General features: G+C 38.8%; 1 protein-coding gene across 9 annotated transcripts in view; it reads left to right on the top strand.

Annotated features, from left to right (window-relative positions):
• The window catches only part of RhoGEF2 (Rho guanine nucleotide exchange factor 2), a 291,915-nt gene that overhangs the window by 213,250 nt on the left and 59,414 nt on the right, over positions 1 to 19,251 (top strand). For all 9 annotated transcript variants that reach the window (XM_083111366.1, XM_083111359.1, XM_083111363.1 and 6 more), the window contains 4 exons: positions 766 to 840; positions 4,987 to 5,213; positions 7,179 to 7,405; positions 10,511 to 10,933. In XM_083111366.1, coding sequence (XP_082967492.1) covers positions 766 to 840; positions 4,987 to 5,213; positions 7,179 to 7,405; positions 10,511 to 10,933 — 952 coding nt within the window. The remainder of the gene's footprint in view (positions 1 to 765; positions 841 to 4,986; positions 5,214 to 7,178; positions 7,406 to 10,510; positions 10,934 to 19,251) is intronic.

Here is a 19,251-nt window from a genome sequence, read left to right as displayed (position 1 = left end):
TGATGATGATGTTTTCTCGGGATATCAACCAGGTGACTTTATGTGGGGATATCCCGACAAAACCTCTTCATCATTCGCTTCAAAGATTCAAGAATTGGTTCAAAAATTGTTTCCAGTTATCCAAAATTCTGTTTATCCAAATGGCCACGGTTCCTTCAGATTCGGATAAACTAATTTTTAGTGTAATGTATGTGTGTTTTCTTTCAATTATTTAGTAATATACTGAGATAAACCTCCATTTGTTGCAGTGCACACTCAGTGTGTATCATCTCCCTGCCGCTTTCAGGGGAGGAAGAACTCAAAAAGGAAAATATAGTAAAGCCACAAATGGAATCACGTCAACTCCCCACCTATTTTGAAATTCCATGGATTTCTCTTCAAAAAATCTGTGCCCTAGAGTGGAAAATTTTTTGTGTGTGTGTTGAGGGAAGGGATTGGACATGTGTGGGATGGGTGACCACTCCACCTCCACTTCAAAGCACTAAATTTATTCACATTATATTTTGACATTGAACAGCTGTCAAACTTTTCACATTTTCAGATCTAGCCGCATAATAGTGTTATTTTATATCATTTTAATCCTTTTGTCTGGATGCATGCATCCACACATGCATCATGTATAATGTAGATCGCATTGAGAAAATGTTAAACATCTGAATCTTTCAAGGTCTTTCCTAAGACGTGTAAAATTTAATACTTTTATTGTAACTCCCTTACTGGTTATTCCAACTCAAATTGTAATCACCTATTCTCTTTCTCTTGCAGTGATGTTGATCTTGAAAGTCAGGGACTGTCGTATAATACCAATTCAGGAAGTTCATCCAATTCTAGCTTGTCAAGGTATGTTTCAGACTCTCTGCTTCTGTTAGTAAACTTTAGTAGAGGTTAAAGTTAATGTAGTTTATGTTTTAGGAGTGTGTTAATCTTGAACATTAGTTTGCAGGACTGTTAACAAATTTTCATTGTATACATATATTTGTGTGTGAGGGGTTGCGTTTGTGTGTGTGGGGGGGCAGGGGTTATATCACTATAATAATTTCTTAGGACATACACAAACCTGTCAAAATGATGATTTTGTTTTTTTTTAGCAAATACCTCACATACAAAATGAATGTTACCTACAAAAATAGGGAATTTACTCAATTTCAAAAAGTAATAGAAGTGTTTACGTTTTTAGTATGTAGTGCTTTCTTGTATATACAGGGTGTTTCTAAAGGTCGTTTACAACGCTTGGGAGGTGATTCCTCACACGAAAACAAGCAAAAAGTCTAAGTTCCATTTTTACGACTGAGGCTTCGTTTCCGAGATAGGAGCCTCGCAAAAGGTGACAAAGTGAACGTCACACCTGACTTGGACGAATACTATAACAGATAGAGAGGCGGTTCCAAGGGAATCATAAAGGAATCGTATGTGCTCAGTCCGGAAGTCACTATGAAAAGTTCACTGCACGCATGCGCAATGGAGTCCTCAAAGGAATTGGGGATTTCCAGCAAGAAAAATACATGGAAAGGGTATGTAACGCAGCAAGAAGGACCGTGACAATGAGAAATGCGTTAAAGACAACACATCCCGACGTCAAACATCAAAACATGAGCACCGAACACAAAATCCGAAAAGTTGAGCACGGTTGCATACCCCAGTTACACGCGAGGAATGAACGAATCATGTCATGTGGCATACGAGAGACACATTACTCCACCAGGAGGAGGGAAAGAAAAACACATTATCAGGTGATTGCGACAACGTGTATTTTTACACGCGACAACTACGTAATATCCCCCCCCCCCCCCCCGACACACACACACAACAAACAACAAATGCTACAATGTCTTATGCACAGACAGTGCGTGTCACTGTACACCAACTGAAGATGTCATTTTCACCACACAAAGGGGGTGGGGAGCAATACCAAAAGTGTTCGCACGCGATCATTGTGACGTAAAAGAGACCAGTTTTGGAAGCGCTGCACAGGCAAGTCTGGCTCTCGTAGTCTACGTTTGACCTTCATGACTGCTGTTCCCGCGAGAGGAGCTCGAAAGGTTGGTTCTCTCCGGCAGTCGTTCCAGTCGTGTTGCAGGTGCTGGGATATGATCAGCAGTTCGCTCTAGGTTGTCATACGCATTGAAGAGTACTAGTATGTTGTATTGAAAGAAGTTGACGTTGTGGAGTGGACAAGTCAAGTATCGCAACAATTGGTCTGTGGTGTTCGTACGGCCAATTTGTGCAGTGTGCCAGTGTTAAACAAAAACAATACTTTGCAGTTCCAGCTCCCTATTACACAGATGGCTGCGTATACGACCCAGCAGCTAGCAGACATGCATCTCATGTATGGGGAGGCACGTGGTAATAGCCGCGAGGCAAGGCGTCTTTATGGAGAACGCTTTCCACATAGACCTTTACCGTCTCACACCTTCTTTCAGGTAGTGGACAATCGACTGCGTGAAACAGGGTCAGTGTTACCACCGTGGCAAGAAGTTGGAAGACCCCGAAGTGTACGCACACATCAGTTTGCAGAAGATGTGTTAACAGCGGTCGCAGAACATCCTGGAACTATACCGCGTTTGGTAGAACCTGTCCCGCTTCCCGCGCTAGGGAGCGCTCAACAGTTTCCGTGCTGGGGAAAGTCAAAGCCAGGCAGCCAATTAAAATACGCAACGTCGCAACAGCGTCTACGTAAACGCCTCTCTTCTGGCTTTCATTCGCTCCTCGCTGCCCAGCAGACGATTTTTTCCTCGTTTCTCATTGACACCGAAACTGTTGAGCGCTCCCTAGCGCGGGAAGCGGGACAGGTTCTACCAAACGCGGTATAGTACGCGCGTGCTCGCTCGGGCACGAAACACGTCTCATGTGAATGTTTGGCGAGTGTTGTCAGAGGAAGGAATGCACCCTTTTCAACTGCAGAAAGTACAAGAACTGTTACCTCGTGACTTTCGCCCTCGTATGGAGTTTTGCCAATGGTTGTTGCATCATCTGGACACAAACCCTCACTTCGGGGCAAACGTATTGTGGACAGATGAAGCCATTTTCACCAGGATTGATGTCTTCAATAGTAGAAACAGTCATGTATGGGACTTTGACAACCCACATGCACTTTTTGTGGCCCATCACCAGCACAGGTTTTCAGTGAATGTGTTGTGCGGGATAGTACATGATCATTTAATTGGACCATACATTCTCCCTGTTCGCCTGAATGGTCGCACGTATCATGCATTTCTTAGTGACGTTCTGCCTGAACTGTTGGAGACCGTACCTTTGGCACTGCGGCAAGAAATATGGTACCAACACGATGGTGCACCAGCTCATATCGATTGTAATGTACGACATTTCCTGCATGACGTGTTTCGCAATAGGTTCATTGGTAGTGATGAGCCTGTGCCTTGGCCACCGAGGTCGCCAGACCTCAACCCTCTCGATTTTTTCTTCTGGGGAGAAATGAAAACCCTCGTATACGACACACCTGTCACATCAGCTGAGGACCTCGTTGTCGCATCAACGTCGCCGCCGCGACGGAAGCAGATACATCTGGCTTGTTTGCTCGTACTCGACAATCCTTGAAATGTCGCTGTCATCTCTGCGTAGAAGTGAATGGCAGACATTTTGAAAACCGTCTGTGATTATTGCCCTCGGCAAATCTCAGTGAGAACACTCTTGGTATTGCTCCCCACCCCCTTTGTGTGGTGAAAGTGACATCTTCAGTTGGTGTACAGTGACACGGACTGTCTGTGCGTAAGATATTGTAGCATTTGTTGTTTGTTGTGTGTGTGTGGGGAGGATATTACGTAGTTGTCGCGTGTAAAAATACACGTTGTCGCAATCACCTGATAATGTGTTTTTCTTAACCTCCTCCTGGTGGAGTAATGTGTCTCTCGTATGCCACATGACATGATTCGTTCATTCCTCGCGTGTAACTGGGGTATGCAACCGTGCTCAACTTTTCGGATTTTGTGTTCGGTGCTCATGTTTTGATGTTTGACGTCGGGATGTGTTGTCTTTAACGCATTTCTCATTGTCACGGTCCTTCTTGCTGCGTTACATACCCTTTCCATGTATTTTTCTTGCTGGAAATCCCCAATTCCTTTGAGGACTCCATTGCGCATGCGTGCAGTGAACTTTTCATAGTGACTTCCGGACTGAGCACATACGATTCCTTTATGATTCCCTTGGAACCGCCTCTCTATCTGTTATAGTATTCGTCCAAGTCAGGTGTGACGTTCACTTTGTCACCTTTTACGAGGCTCCTATCTCGGAAACGAAGCCTCAGTCGTAAAAATGGAACTTAGACTTTTTGCTTGTTTTCGTGTGAGGAATCACCTCCCAAGCGTTGTAAACGACCTTTAGAAACACCCTGTATATTATATATGTGTGTGATGAGGATTCTGGTACCCTTAATATGTTAGTTTGCCAGATATTGATGCAAAGTTAATCATATATGTATTGAATGATTATAGTACCGTGTACTCAAGAATTCAAAGAAAAATATTTTTGTATTCTACATTACATTATTGAGCTAATAACAACGAAGAAATCATCCATGTAGTTTGCTTGAGAGCACCTAACAATGCCTTACATGATGTAAATCATTTTTCAATCTTTCTGAAAAGTTTGTGCGTTAGAATCTCATTCAGGGGTTAAGAAGGGGGGGAGGGGCTGTTGTACAGTGTTTTCACCATGAAAAAAATGTGCCTTGATGGTGCATCTTTGCATTCCACAAGAACATAAGGTCTGGGTTTTTATAAAATATACATGTAAACACTTATGAAATATTATCATGACCTTGCTAATGCAGGTGGGAATCTGGCAAAATACCAGCTTTTTAACTTGTGTTCTGTCTGTGATTTCAGATGCCTACACATGTGCAGTGTGTTGTGTACTTTTTAGTATTTTAAAGAAGAAAAGTATGCAAATTTAATTCTAAATAGCTATGTATAATATCATCCTTATTGTGCAGTTGTGTTTTGTTTGTAATAATTGTATTTGTATTCATAGGAGTTCAGAAAGTCCCGTTAACTCCCTGGAGACAGTTAACACAGCAAACTCGCGCCTCACAGCAAATACCACAGAGACTGTATCAGTAACCTTAACTCCGAGCAGCACGCAGTGGGATAGTGATATAGAGGCTGAGCCTGATCCTCCCGATTGGACACGTGATGTTAGTGAAGAACAGCTTAAACAACTTACAAAGCAGCAGAAGAAAAGATTGGAAGTTATTAATGGTAAGTTAATGTTTAGTGAGACTGCAACAAAGAGATATGCTATGCAGGCTATTTTTGGTAAATAAAAAAAGCAAAATTTCGGTATAAAAACAGAGTCAATTTCGGGTTCAAAAGCAGTAAATAAAATGAAATTTCGCTGTTATAGCGGTGAAAAGCGGTATATAAAATGACATTTTGGTTTTAAAAAATGTGAATATAATCCCAAATTTGATTTATAAACTGCACTGTTACACAAAATAAACATATCCCTTCTAATAGCATGCTAAATCATTACCAGAATATTAAGTTTATTCCTGTATAAAGGGATCCATTTTTGCTTCTCAAATATTTACAGCAGAATTAATCAATTTTCCATGAATTGCATAACTCACAGGATACTTCAGACTTCAGAAAGTGTCGCGTCGGTATATAAACGGTAAATTTCGTGTTTAGGAGTCTATTTCGCATTTTGCAGTTGATTTCGCAACATTTCGTGACAAAACAGGGTAGGAAAATGCACCTCACACCTTTCAGAAACATGAAAAATTAACATTACAATGTGTTATTTCACATTTCGTGTTCTCGTCAAAAACGAAATATGCATGCCTCTAGCTATGCATTATTGAAAATTTAATCATCATACCAATTTTGAGTGTACATATTTTATGTTATTATAAGGATATATTGAGTTATGGCAGTGCAGTGTAAGGCAACAGACTTTGGCCTTGGGTTATGAGACACATGCTGATTAGAGCCTCCTTGGGAAAAGTGTAAGAACATTTGTCCTAAGATTTCAGTCAGTATTTGGGTCCAGTGGTCACCTACCATCATGAGGAAATTGGAGAGCTATGAATGATAACCATGTCTTGGAAACCTATGACAAGAACCGGGGGTTTGTCGTGCTGACTACACACCACCCTGTAACTATTTGGATGATCGCCCACCTCTGCTGACGTATGTGGGAGTGAGGTAGGCAGTTGGTAGGTAGGCCTTGTCCCTCAAGGGCTGTTGCACCATGAGATTTGTTGGTGTATGAATATTGAATGTTGGAATTTGGGTGCAATATGTTGCTGAAATCAGATTGTTATCTAATGCTTTGGAAGCGACAATATCAATATACAGGGTGAGGCAAAAGTCTGGTTGCAGAAGAGAACAATACGTTCATGCAAACATGCACATGATTGATATGTAATAGTTATAGTTACAGTACATGTAAATTGTGCACACCATCTGCCTGAATGCATGCCTCAATTCGAAGCTTCAGTTGTTCAGTTGTGTAAGATGTCTGCTTGTGTAGTGTAGTTGGTGGAAGATGGTGCCATTAGTCCTTTCTATAAGATCGTCCTGGCTCTTAAATTTTATTAGCGTACACTTGGCCTTTACATATCTCCACAAGTAAAAATCTATGGTTAGGTCTGGCGACTGTAGTACCCATTCACCTATATCATCTGACTTTTGCCTCACCTTTGTAGCTGCTATTCACCCTGCACCCTTCAAATGTGTTGATTATGAACCAATAAAGATATGAAAAACATAGGATATAATGTGTGTGATGTTATTTAGGATGACCTATGTAAACCAGATAATAGTAAAATTTGGATTACATGATTCAGTAGGTTAGGCTCATAAAATGTGAAAGTCTACTTACTATCTGTACATGCATATTTTTATTTAAGGATGAGCAGAATTGAATGTCAGAATCATTTAGTGTGTGGGCATCGTAAAAGCAAAGTGAAAGAAATGAAATTAATCATGTAAGAGAGTATGGTTGAAACAGCTGGCTTGTTTCAACTCTACCACCTTCTCCCTCCTACACCCATTGTCCATAGCAGCTCAAATTTTGGAATCTTGATTTATGATCCTTAACATAGATGTGTGCAACAACTATCAGGACCCTTGTTTCTAACGTACAAAGCTTTTCTCATTTAATAGTCTGTGATGGTGTGCATAAGTGACTTATAGTAACATATTTTATTTCTTTTGCAGAACTCTTCCATACGGAACGTTCACATGTTCGGAATTTGAAAGTGTTGGACCAAGTATTTTATAGGCCTATGCTAGAGAACCAAATTCTTGCAACAGATCAAATCAACCTTCTTTTTCCTAACCTTGAGGAAATGTTGGAGATCCATAGCAGGTTTAATAATGCCATGAAGGCTAAACGACAGGAGAATCCTCTAGTGGGAGACATAGGTGAACTGTTGCTGAGCATGGTGAGTTCTTCAGATTTTCATATTATCTAGTTTCAAGATACGTTTTGTCATGTGATATATATATAATCTTGTGATACAAAGCACTAAAATGCTATAAGGTTTCTGACATTTTACAAAACCTGTCTTTGCATCATCAGAAATATGAAACATTTATTTCAAACCAACACGGACCAGTTTCAATCAAGATTATTGGTAAATATTGTTATATGATGGGAATCTTTCACAATCCTGATTATGATGGTGATGCAAAGCAGTAGTTGTGAAATGATTTCTACTTATTTTTATTGTTTTAGAGTAATACCTATTAAAATTTGTGTGCTGATTATATTTAATTATTTAACTGAAGTAGCTGTATAAAATAGCTTTGTGGCACCCAGAGAATATGTATTTTTGTCACTTAATGTTGCTTTTCTGCCACTTACAGCTAATTGCAAAGATGAGGATGAGTGATGGTTACATTAAATTTATGAAGGTACAGTCATAAATAACACCTACTCCTAGGTAGGATTTGAACCTGAATCTTCAGTGGTGAGACAATCACTTAACATGCTTGGCCACTGAACACACATGGAAAATATGTGTGTCAAAAAGCATTGATATATAGTTCCCTCAATTGCAGGGAGATGGCATTAGTTTTCTCTTGTAAAGGGGTAACCAATGGCAAAAAAAAACAGATTGAATATGATAAACTTGCATAATTAAAAGAAAAGAAAAAGAAAAAAGGACTTAACGAAAAATATCAGATTTTCTTTGTCAGAGATATCAGCCCCAAACTTTATAGGGAACTTCACTACACTTTGGAATTTAGTTCCCAGATTCATTATTTCTCAGATTGGAGTAGAGTATGTTGTGCAAAGATGGCACCCTGTATCTTTCAAGGGAGCATGTTTTTTGTAAAAAAAACATTACAACCCCAGAGAAGACCCAAATATGGGCTGACAGTAGGACTAACATGGCAGACAATCGCCAATGTAAGCAAAGTTCAAATGAACTGGAAGTGTAGCAGATTGGCTTCTGTGGTGAGAGGACTCACATGAAATGCATCATTTCATAAATTCCATGAGTTATGTAAATTTAATTTTAAATGAACTGAATGTTTGCTTTCATTGGAGAATGACTGTTCCTTTTCATGAAGTCTTTTCCTTTTATACACCCTGTACCTAAACTTTTGTGTTGTTTAGTGTATTATTTTATCCAATTACATATAGCCACTTTCCGGCAACATTTTTTCTTTTCTTTCTTTCTGTTTTTTCTTTTCTTTTTACCATTATTAACTTATTAAAGTTCCTTAATGTAGAGGGCTGGGCACGAAAAGCTGACCCAACCTGCCTCATCTTGTCAGATATTCTCGAACCATTATTTCTTCTACATTTGGCCATTCCACTTGTCTCTCCATCTGGCCATGTCACATCATCCCTCCCACCATAGCTGCACCTCTTCTTGTCTTTTAAGCACATTAACTTAGGAGAAAGTCAAGTTCCAGACCAAAGTAGATGAGGTGGGTCAGTTTTTAATATCCAAACTACACTAGTGTCCAAAATTAAAGCAACAAACAGAAATCCTTTCCTCATGTGATTTTTTTTGTTGATAAATTTGCCAAGTTTAACCTGTTTCTATCGTGATTTTTTTGTTCGATAAATCCTGGCAGGGGTGCCCACAGGGGGTTTTATGGTGCAGGTTGCGCCATCAAGATTTGGGGGGGGGGGATTTTTTCCCTTCAAATAATATAAAATTCAACATTTATATCTTTTCCAAAATATATGTAAAAATTTTACACCTTAAATGCACCATATTTAATACATTAGATGAAGAAATGAAAGTGTTTAGGGCATTATCGAAAGGGGGGGGGGTATCAATCTCCTATATATTAGGCCTTAATTGACATGTGGGTTCTGAGGGGGAATCTGAATTAAACTTTGGGGGTGACAGTATTCAACTCTAGGTCTTAGATTATGGCAAGTACTTTAGTTAGAGAGGGATTGAGCCTTAAATTGAAGGGGTATCCAATTCTTGTGTAATACTATTGTCTTAGACTGTTGCGGAAATTCTGGTGTGGAGACTGAGAATTAATTTTTTGGAGGAGGCAATATCTACTCTTCAATATTAACAGTGAGTCTAAAATTGGCATAGAAATTTTGGTGGTAGGATTGAGAATGAAATTTAAAGGGGAGATAGAAAGCTCTTGATAAAGTGTTAAATCTTAGATTGTCACGGGATTTCTGTAGTGGAGAGAGAGTTTGAACATTACATTTTGGAGACTGTATTTAGCGATACGGCATCCACACGTTTTCGACCCCGAATGTGCCAAAAGAAAAGCTGGACAGGGAAAGGACTAAATATCTCGGAATCTTAAGAAAGTATTGACACCCCATTAAATTAATATTCTTCAAAGCCTGCAAAGAAATGGATGTAAAAATTTTCTTGCTCGCAATAATTTGTTGCTACGATGTGTGTTTGGCGTTTTAATGAGATGAATATGAAGTTTTTATACTAAAACTGCATTACAAGACAAGCGATATTCTCGATTGATTGATTGATTTGGTGTTTTAAGTCCACTTTGTGCACTCTAAGGCTAATCGGGACTGAACCTACAGTTTAAAGTGGGATCCACGCGATATTCTCGATTATGATGAACAATTTTAGGGGTGGTCTTGAGTGATGGTATCCCTGTTTAGGGAGGAGGGACAGATCAATTATAATGTTCAGTAAAGCTATGGAAAAAGTTCCGGTAGACACGCTATCATAATTAAATATTTTGTGGCAATTACGATATGGTTTAAGGGCGTGAATGATATGATTTGGGGGAAACGCATGACATGATTTGGGGGGGATGGGCACACCTGAAGCCTGGCATATTAAGGTTAGTTTATTTTCTATCTTAAACCAGTTGTCTATGACATCATAAATATTACTATCACTTGATCGTATTATGTGGTCAAATGGACACACGGGAAAGAATTTCCGTTTGTTGCTTTAATTCTGGACATTAGTATAGTAGTCCTGATTTACACTGAGAAATTTAATCATGAAAGGAAACAAAGGTACATTCTTGGGTTTTTGCATACTGGACATTTATCATTGTCTCATAATTTTTTTATCTTCCAGTTCGATGGTCCAGCCGGTGAGGTATTCCAGAAGGCTGCAGCATCATTCTGTGCTCGTCAGCAGATCGCTCTGGAGAGTCTGAAAGAGAGGCGGAGAAAGGACCAAAAGTTGAATAACTTCCTTAATGACGCTGAAGGGAATCCGATGTGTAGGAGGCTTCAGTTAAAGGACATCATTCCAACAGGCATGTTGAGACTTACAAAGTACCCTCTGTTGTTTGAAAATTTAGCCAAGTGTACAACGAAGTCCACTGAAGAGTACGATAGTGTGCTACGTGCGTTGGACCGAAGTAAAGACATATTAAATTATGTGAATCAAGCTGTGAAAGAAGCAGAAGACCGCCAAAGACTATTAGACATTCAGAAGAAGCTAGACAAGTCTGCATTTGAAAAACTGGAACATCCTATAGCTAATGAATTTAGGGTAAGCTATCAGTGTTCTGTGCAAGTGATGAAAAGTGAATTTGTTTTACCGGTTTGTAGTGAATATGTTGCGCAACTTTGAAATTGTTTTCGTGAGAGTAATGTTCGCAGGTAAGGTGGTACTGAGGCAAGAATTTCTACAAGATGCTGAGTGCATTTTTGTGAAATGTAGTATCTAATTCATATTACTAGACTTTAGACGTGATAAGATATTAATATATTAATATGCACATGAAATGTCCTTGCGTATCCTCCATGTATCTGTTTATATTGTTTCCTTCTACCACAGAACCTTGTCTCGAATTTTAATTTAGATCTTCTCAAATTGATTTCTTGCTTAGATATACAAATTCCAATACCTGTCGATTGAGATCTGGCTGTCAGGCTGGTACGTTTCCACCAGACGAGGCAAGTAATGGAATTCATAAGGTCTGCATTCCAAACAGACGAGAACATCCCGTCTCTGCAATATGCTTTTCTGATATTGCTTTTCAAATTTTTACTAATAAATCAAGAGTATTACTTAAGTTCAGATGTGAGTGGTGACAGTGGTCACTGAAATTAACTGAATGATACAAACAGGTATGCAGATAGATAAGCACATTTCATATGTATATTAATATTAAAGTATTAACTAACTTATAACTTTGTATAGAGTAAGAGACATAACTATTGTTCCCTTTCTGCCACAACAGCAGATGACGTGTTTTTCAATGGCAACAGCATCCATGTGGCTTAGTGGCAGGAATCCTACAGTGTTAGAGTATAAAGGTACAATATCAACAGTGAAAAGGCTCCATAATAGGGTTGAGCCAATGCCGGCTCATACCATTGGTATGGGGTGAAATTATTTATCCAGTTCTGATTGATACTTCCCACCCCTCAAAAATGGCAGTCTAATTATCCTGAATATTATGAAAAATTCGAATTTTCCTTTAATTTTGCACCAGGTTTGTTTGAAAAACTGGATTTTGTGATTAGAAAACAGGTATTTTAATATTGTGATGCAATTCTATAATATTTTAAAGCAAAATTCGGGTAAATTTTTGCAGATAGTTGGAGTGGAATATGTGCACATTATGATTAATGAAATATCTTGAACATCTTTCAATTGTTACAATTTTGAAGCATTAATATTGATGGAAATCGTTAAGACTATCAATGTGAGAAAGTTATCTTTTTTACCTGTGGATTTCAGAAATTCATGTCTGTTTATAGTGCTGAACACAGTGATTTAGATGTTCACATGATTGGTAATCATTCCCCTACTTCAGGTAAGCAACGATATTTGTAGCAAGAATTGTCTCGCTCTCTTATTTCACATGTATGGTGTAAAATGAAACCTCTTCCTCCCTATAATCACAACGATAATTTCTTTATATTCACTACTGCTGTAGAAAATTCATAAGCAGTTAAATACTTCCAAGTGTGTGTGTACGATAATAATAACAGTAGCTGGCCCATTCCTGAAATCAGTAGTCGTCCACTCTACTCCATCCCCAAACATATAGAAACTTGAACATATTAAAATTTGAGTGATCTGCAGAACGAAATATTCTTGTGACCTTCTGATATCCCACTTTTTTCTCGGCAGTCTTCCTGTGTCTGTAAATAAAAAAAATATTTAAAAATACAATGATTAAACTCTTCTCTACAATCCAATTGTGGAATATGATGAACCATGCCCATATTTATACATGCAGAGATCCCAGGTTAACAACTATATTAGGTATCCATACATAAATTTCAGTTATAACTTTTAGGTCCTACTTTGTCAGATTGGTAGTTACATTTTTGTATATTTTTTTCCCCCTTTTTCAGACAAATTTTCACCAAAGGCCCAGTATCATAGCCTCCTCCCTTTTCAAGATTAAAAATATTTTCACCATATTTTATAGCTAGAGCCACATATTTATGGTGAATGAAAGATAAAAATTGCAGTACAACTGGACACATTTCGGGACCAAAAGCGGTATACAAAATTGCATTTCGGTGTTAAAATGGTGGATAAAACCCTAAATTAGATTTTAAAACTACACTTATTGCACAAAATAAACATTTCCCTCCTAATACCACATTTATGCAGTTGACAAGAGTATTAAGTGTTGCAGTGTAGAGGAGTCCATTTTTGCTTCTCAAATATTTACAGCAGTATTAATCAGTTGTCTGTGAGTTGCATAACTCAGGATAATTCAGACTTCAGAAAATGTTGCATCGGTACATAAACTCGAACTTTCCTGTTTAAGAGTTTACTGTACTTTGCATTTTGCTGTTCATTTTGCATCATTTTGTGGCAATACATGGTAGGAAATGCACCTCACACCTTTCAGAAACTTGAAAAATGAACATTACAGTATGTTACTTCACATCTCGTGTTTCCCTCAAAAACGAATTATGCATGCCTCCACTTTATAGCTGCAAAGATATTTTGTCTTCACTCAAAATTGAACATGCTATTATTCAGAGTGGATCTACACAAAGTCATGTTTTGCACAAATAAAAGAAAAGGCTCCTAGCTGATAGGCCCACAAGTGCTCAATGTGGTCATAGCAAAGGGAATGTGATAATCAGGTTCATGACATGCACTTATTAGTATATTGGCATCATTGATTTCTACTGATCTTCAATGCGCAGCTTCTCGTACCTTCTACGGAAGGTCTTGCACACATACACCCAGCAAAAAGTCACATAGGGTCAGGTTGGCATAACTGGGATGCTGTTTCAAAGCTTTGTCATCGACAGTGGGAGTAAAAGAATAGATGAAGTTTTCACTATCCTATGTAGAAATTGTATATAAAAATGCAGACTCAACCAGCATTTGAACCCAAGGGTCTGGCATTGTCTACCAACAGAACTACCAAGCCAGCTGTAGAAACTCGAGCAAGACCAGGGCTGACGTGGTAGCCAGGTTGGTAGAATGGCCAAGTTTGAGAGCTGGTGAAGTCTGGATATTTCACAGCAAGTTCTACATAATACGTCTCCTATTTCTGTAAAAGGTAACTTAGCTCCACCTATGTTATCCTGTGAAAGTACATCATCAAAATATCCCCAACTTCTGAGTTAGAAGCAGCACAGAACAAATTGATTGTGAGTGGATCACAAACATGTTGCTTTTAATTTGTCCCTTTGTGGAATGATCAAGGTCGTTCTCATGGAACACTTGTAGGTATCTCAGATAAATTATTTATCGGCATTGCTTTACACATGCATATAGGAATTGTACCGTGGGATACTATTATGAGTAGTAGGATGTTGGAATCTGGTTTTTGACTAGCTCTGTGTAAGAATCAGGGACGTCGGAACTTATTTTGGAGTGTGTGTGTGGGGGGGGGGGGGGGGCAGGTTTTCAAATCTATCAACCAGTTTTTACAATCTCATCCCCCATATATATAGTAATTACTATTAAATAGCTTATTTTATTTTATTGCTATATATATATATATATATATATATATATATATATATATACGTATTACATAAATAATAAATATTACTTTTTGAATATATGAATATCCACAGTGACGAAGCCTGATAAGAGAAGTCCCAGAGACCTCTATTATGGAATATTTTATTACTTATAATTCCATTAAACTGCGCTTAATACATAAAAACTGAAATTTTAAGTCTTACGCATGCAGTGAAGCATGATGGTATTGAGGCATTTCTTTAATGATTAGTAGCATAACTGCAAACGCACTACTTTTAAAAGGGTGCGAAGTACATGTGCAAACGTATGGAGAAAATCCATGTTTCTGAAGCTTTCTGATCGATGTGTTGCTCGATCTTTCAGTCAGTCGGCCATGTTCTCATTTACCATTTCATCATTTTATAAATCTTAGTATAATTTTAACAAAAACGTCGCAAACTAAAGAAGAATTATATGAATGAAAGAGTTCAAGGGAAATAATTTAATGATATATTTAGTTTATTTTACTTCTCTTTTCTACCATTTTTGGGTGATCGCGAAGGCAGTCGATGAGATTGGGGCAATGTGGTATATTTTATTTTCTAAGCGCTATATTTTTCATATTTCAACATACGAAACATTTCTGATTCTAAAATGGCTTAACAAAACGATTCTTTCATCTTTTACTGATATTTTCAAATCCCAGACTGCTATTCAGAGATTTAGGTTAAGAAATGAAAACTATCACTAATTTTAGAGTATTTCTAGGCTAAAGTTTTGCAACGAAGGCTTTCAAATATAGTGCATGGTTCGAGAGGGCCGAGGTGTCAAATATGGGGCAAGTAGCCATGCTACACCAACACTTTAAAATTAGATATTTTGATCTGTAATTATCGTAGGAGCTAGGTACATGATATTGGGTTTGAATGAAATCAGTGTGATCTTTACATGTCTTTTCAGATCAATGGCCCCTTTTAGATGTTTCAGATTTGAGAGAACCTAAGACTGAAGGCAACCCCCCACTATCCCTCAACCCTGGGAAGTCTAAAATATCGATCATGCCTCGACTTTGCTACCTAAAACTAACCTCCCGATGCAAAAATAAATCAGCCGTGAACATAAGAATGATCAGTGTTACCTCTCTCTGAGGTCTAAAACTAAGCCATCAGCCCTAAACATGACATTTAAAACAAAAGAGTAAACTTTTAATAAATCTAAATGGCAAAAAAATAAAAAGTTCCTCACTTCCCAAGAGAGGAGGTGGTTAATACACTCCAAAGTTTGCAGCATTAAAGCCCAAAAGGACAGAGAACTGATAGTGTATTGGAACGATACTTGTCTGTCTCTAGTCTAGTCATTTAATGTCCTTTCACACAGAAAATATGAATTTGTAAAGAAAACGTAAGTAGAGAAGTACTAATCTCTTGATTCTATATCAGGTGACTAATTGCAGTTCACTGATGTGCGATCTTTCAGTCGGTCGGTTACTTTCTGCAAATGATTTAAATGTATATAAACTATATATGCACAGTTATATAGCTTGGTGTGGAAAGAAATCCAAATTCATCACTACAATTTGCAGAGTAAATGCTGAAACATACCTTCTGCAGTTATTCTACTCTGAACAATGATCAGGTCGTCTGACCAAGTCTAAATTTGGAAAGGAAAGGGGAGATTAGCCTAGGCTTGAATTTCGAAGATCTTACAAGATGCACCTTTTCTCCTGGCTGATGACCTTATTGACAGCAAGGGGTGTCTCTAAAGAAAGCTCATGTTCGGTAAGTGCACCGGAAGATTCAAAGTTGAGCTGTCCTCTGTGCCCCTCCTCGGTGTATTGTTATATGCGAACACACTTGTAGGTACAAAACCTGGCAGGCTTCAAAGCAAAACTGGAAACAGAAGCAGCGAATTCCTACGGGGATACTTAATTTGCAGAGACCTGACTGCGATGTCACGTGCTTCTTGTTGTTGAGTGCACGTTCACAAATCTAGTGCAAAAATATTTTTCCAAATATTCTTCACAACCAAGATAAGTTGAAATGTAGTCTCATTTTTTAGGGCATGACGGGTAGAGGGAGTAAAAAGACAATCTTGCCGCCTCTCTGTGGCTTCTTAACATCGGGCAATACTGACAGCACGTATGGGTAGAGGCAGAACAACCAAGGGAGGAACTTAAATTTCTTGGCAATTTAGATTTATTAAAAGTTTACTGTTCGTTTTAAACGTCATGTTCAGGGCTGATGGCTTAGTTTTAGACCTGAGAGAGAGGTAACACTATTCATTCTTATGTTCACATGTGATTTTGTTTTTTAACCCGTGCTAATAGCACCATGCCATGTAGGCACAATTAAGGAATGTGGGGGTAGGGTCCACACATTTCGATTTCGGACATTTTGGAGCTGATGTGATCAGCATCATGCTCCTGCTGCATTTACCCCTCCCCCCTTCAGGTTTGCACCCAGGTATCCATACATTTTAGGCTGGGTGAGCCCGGGAGCCGCTATTTGCGTGGATAAGGCCGGAAAAAGTCCGACCTTAGGTCATCCACCATGGAAATCAAACCAGAGTCTCCACATGACAGTCAGATGGCCTACCCCACTAGACCACTGTGTCGTCTCGATTTTTTTCCCACCTTCACCTTTTTACCTTGAAGGCTCGAGCTCCATTTGCCCCCCTGGTTCGGAGCCCTTGCATCCATGGAATGTAGTTGCAGTTGGAAAAGAAGGGATTTAAAATTAGGCTGCTCTCTGCCCCCTTACCATTGGGGTACGTGGGGGTTTATTGTTTCACACCGACCGCATGTATCTGTAAAATCAAAGCTGCGAATTTCTAAGGGGGAGAGAGACAGACACACTCACACACACACACTCTCACACACACACACACACACACACACACACACACACACACACTCACTCACACTCACTCACACTCACTCACACTCACTCACACTCACTCACACTCACTCACACTCACTCACACTCACTCACACTCACTCACTCACACACACACACACTCACTCACTCACACTCACACACTCACACACTCACACTCTCTCTCTCTCTCTCTCTCTCTCTCTTCTCTCTCTCTCTCTCTCTCTCTCTCTCTCTCCTCTCTCTCTCTCTCTCTCTCTCTCTCTCTCTCTCTCTCTCTCTCTCTCTCTCTCTCTCTCTCTCTCTCTCTCTCTCTCTCTCTCTCTCTCTTCTCTCTCTCTCTCTCTCTCTCTCTCTCTCTCTCTCTCTCTCTCTCTCTCTCTCTCTCTCTCTCTCTCTCTCTCTCTCTCTCTCTCTCTCTCTCTCTCTCTCTCTCTCTCTCTCTCTCTCTCTCTCTCTCTCTCTCTCTCTCTCTCTCTCTCTCTCTCTCTCTCTCTCTCTCTCTCTCTCTCTCTCTCTCTCTCTCTCTCTCTCTCTCTCTCTCTCTCTCTCTCTCTCTCTCTCTCTCTCTCTCTCTCTCTCTCTCGTTTATTCTCTTGTAAAATAAGGTGCAAAATTGTAATTTATGGAGTTGTTTTTTTTTTCTTCAAAAAGTACTTTATAGGTTATTTACTCGTCTATGCTTTTTGTTTTAATTAGCCTCTTTCTCTGCTTTTCATTATTAGAAGACAGTTTTGTGTAACTTCTCAAGAAAAGTTGCATTTTGTTATTACAATAGCAACTGGAACCTCTCTTGAGTTTCCTGTCTGTCGTTTCTTAATGTATGTAATTAGAGCCCATTATGAACTTCAGTTTTAGATTTGAGTCTCATTGTTCTGTGATTAGAAACTTGAAATTCTGAAGGTTTGCAAACTTAAACCCCAACCAGCCTATTTAACTTATTTGCTTTCCTTCCTTCATTGGAAATAATAATTATTACGAGTTAATTCCATTTTAAAAAAGTGACACTTGGTTGCTTTCTCCCCTTGTGTTGCTATATTTCATGGATCAGGTATTGAGCTCTCTTAAGGAAGATTACACAAGTCAAAAATGAATTTCTGATGAGAGAAATAAAGTCCATTTCATTGAAATATGTTGCCCTGAAGTTCATTTTCCAGATTGCAACAAATATACACTTTTGAAGATAATTAAAATCAAATGCTACAACAGTACTTACAGTATATCCAGAAAAGAAGTATACCGAACTTTGGCAACATTGTACTCAGTTGGTAACTTTCGGTATACTTCTTTTCTGCACTGAATTTCATTCCTGCTCTTCCGATTTCCTCATTGCAACTATCAAACTGTCTGTGTACTACTACTTCCTTGTTTCCCCATATACTATATTACTAAGTCATCAGCGAACAACAGGACCTTCATGTCTTCCTTTCCTATCTTCTTCCCCACCTCTTCATTAATTACATCCATTGTAATAATGAAGAGCAGTGGGGAGAGAGAGCACTTCCCTGTTTTAGTCCATTACTTGTACTGAACCACTCCGTTCTTCCCACTGGTGTCTTCACACAGCTCTGGTTCACCTTGTATGTGCTCTTCAGTCTACACACTATCTCTTCCTTGACTCCTTTCTCTCTTAGAGCCTTCCAAATCTTTCTTCTGTCAATGCCATTGTATGCCTTTTCTATACCTGGGAATGCTCATACTCATAGTGCCTTTCCTGTAATTGCCTTATTGTGTATATCAGATCTACTGTTGATCTTTCTCTTCTAAATCCACACTGTTCCTCGCTCATGTTCAGCTCTGCTACTCCCCTTATTCTTTTCTCTAACATTTTCTCATACAACTTTGCTCAATGACACATTAGTGTTATTCCTCTATAGTTTTTACATTCCTTTTTTTTCACCCTTCTTGAATATGGAAACTATTAGTCCCTTCGTCCAATCTTGTGGCACTTCTCTTTCTTGCCACACAGTTTTCAATACTCTGTACAGCCACTGCATACCAATCACTGCTGCTCCTAGTATAATTTCCACTGACACTTCA

The sequence above is a fragment of the Lepisma saccharinum genome, chromosome 25, assembly GCF_977018435.1.
Source record: "Lepisma saccharinum chromosome 25, izLepSacc3.1, whole genome shotgun sequence".
In the NCBI taxonomy this organism is placed as follows: Eukaryota; Metazoa; Arthropoda; class Insecta; order Zygentoma; family Lepismatidae; genus Lepisma; species Lepisma saccharinum.
The sequence above is the reverse complement of the archived record's forward strand: the minus strand, read 5'-3'. Positions and strand labels throughout refer to the sequence as shown.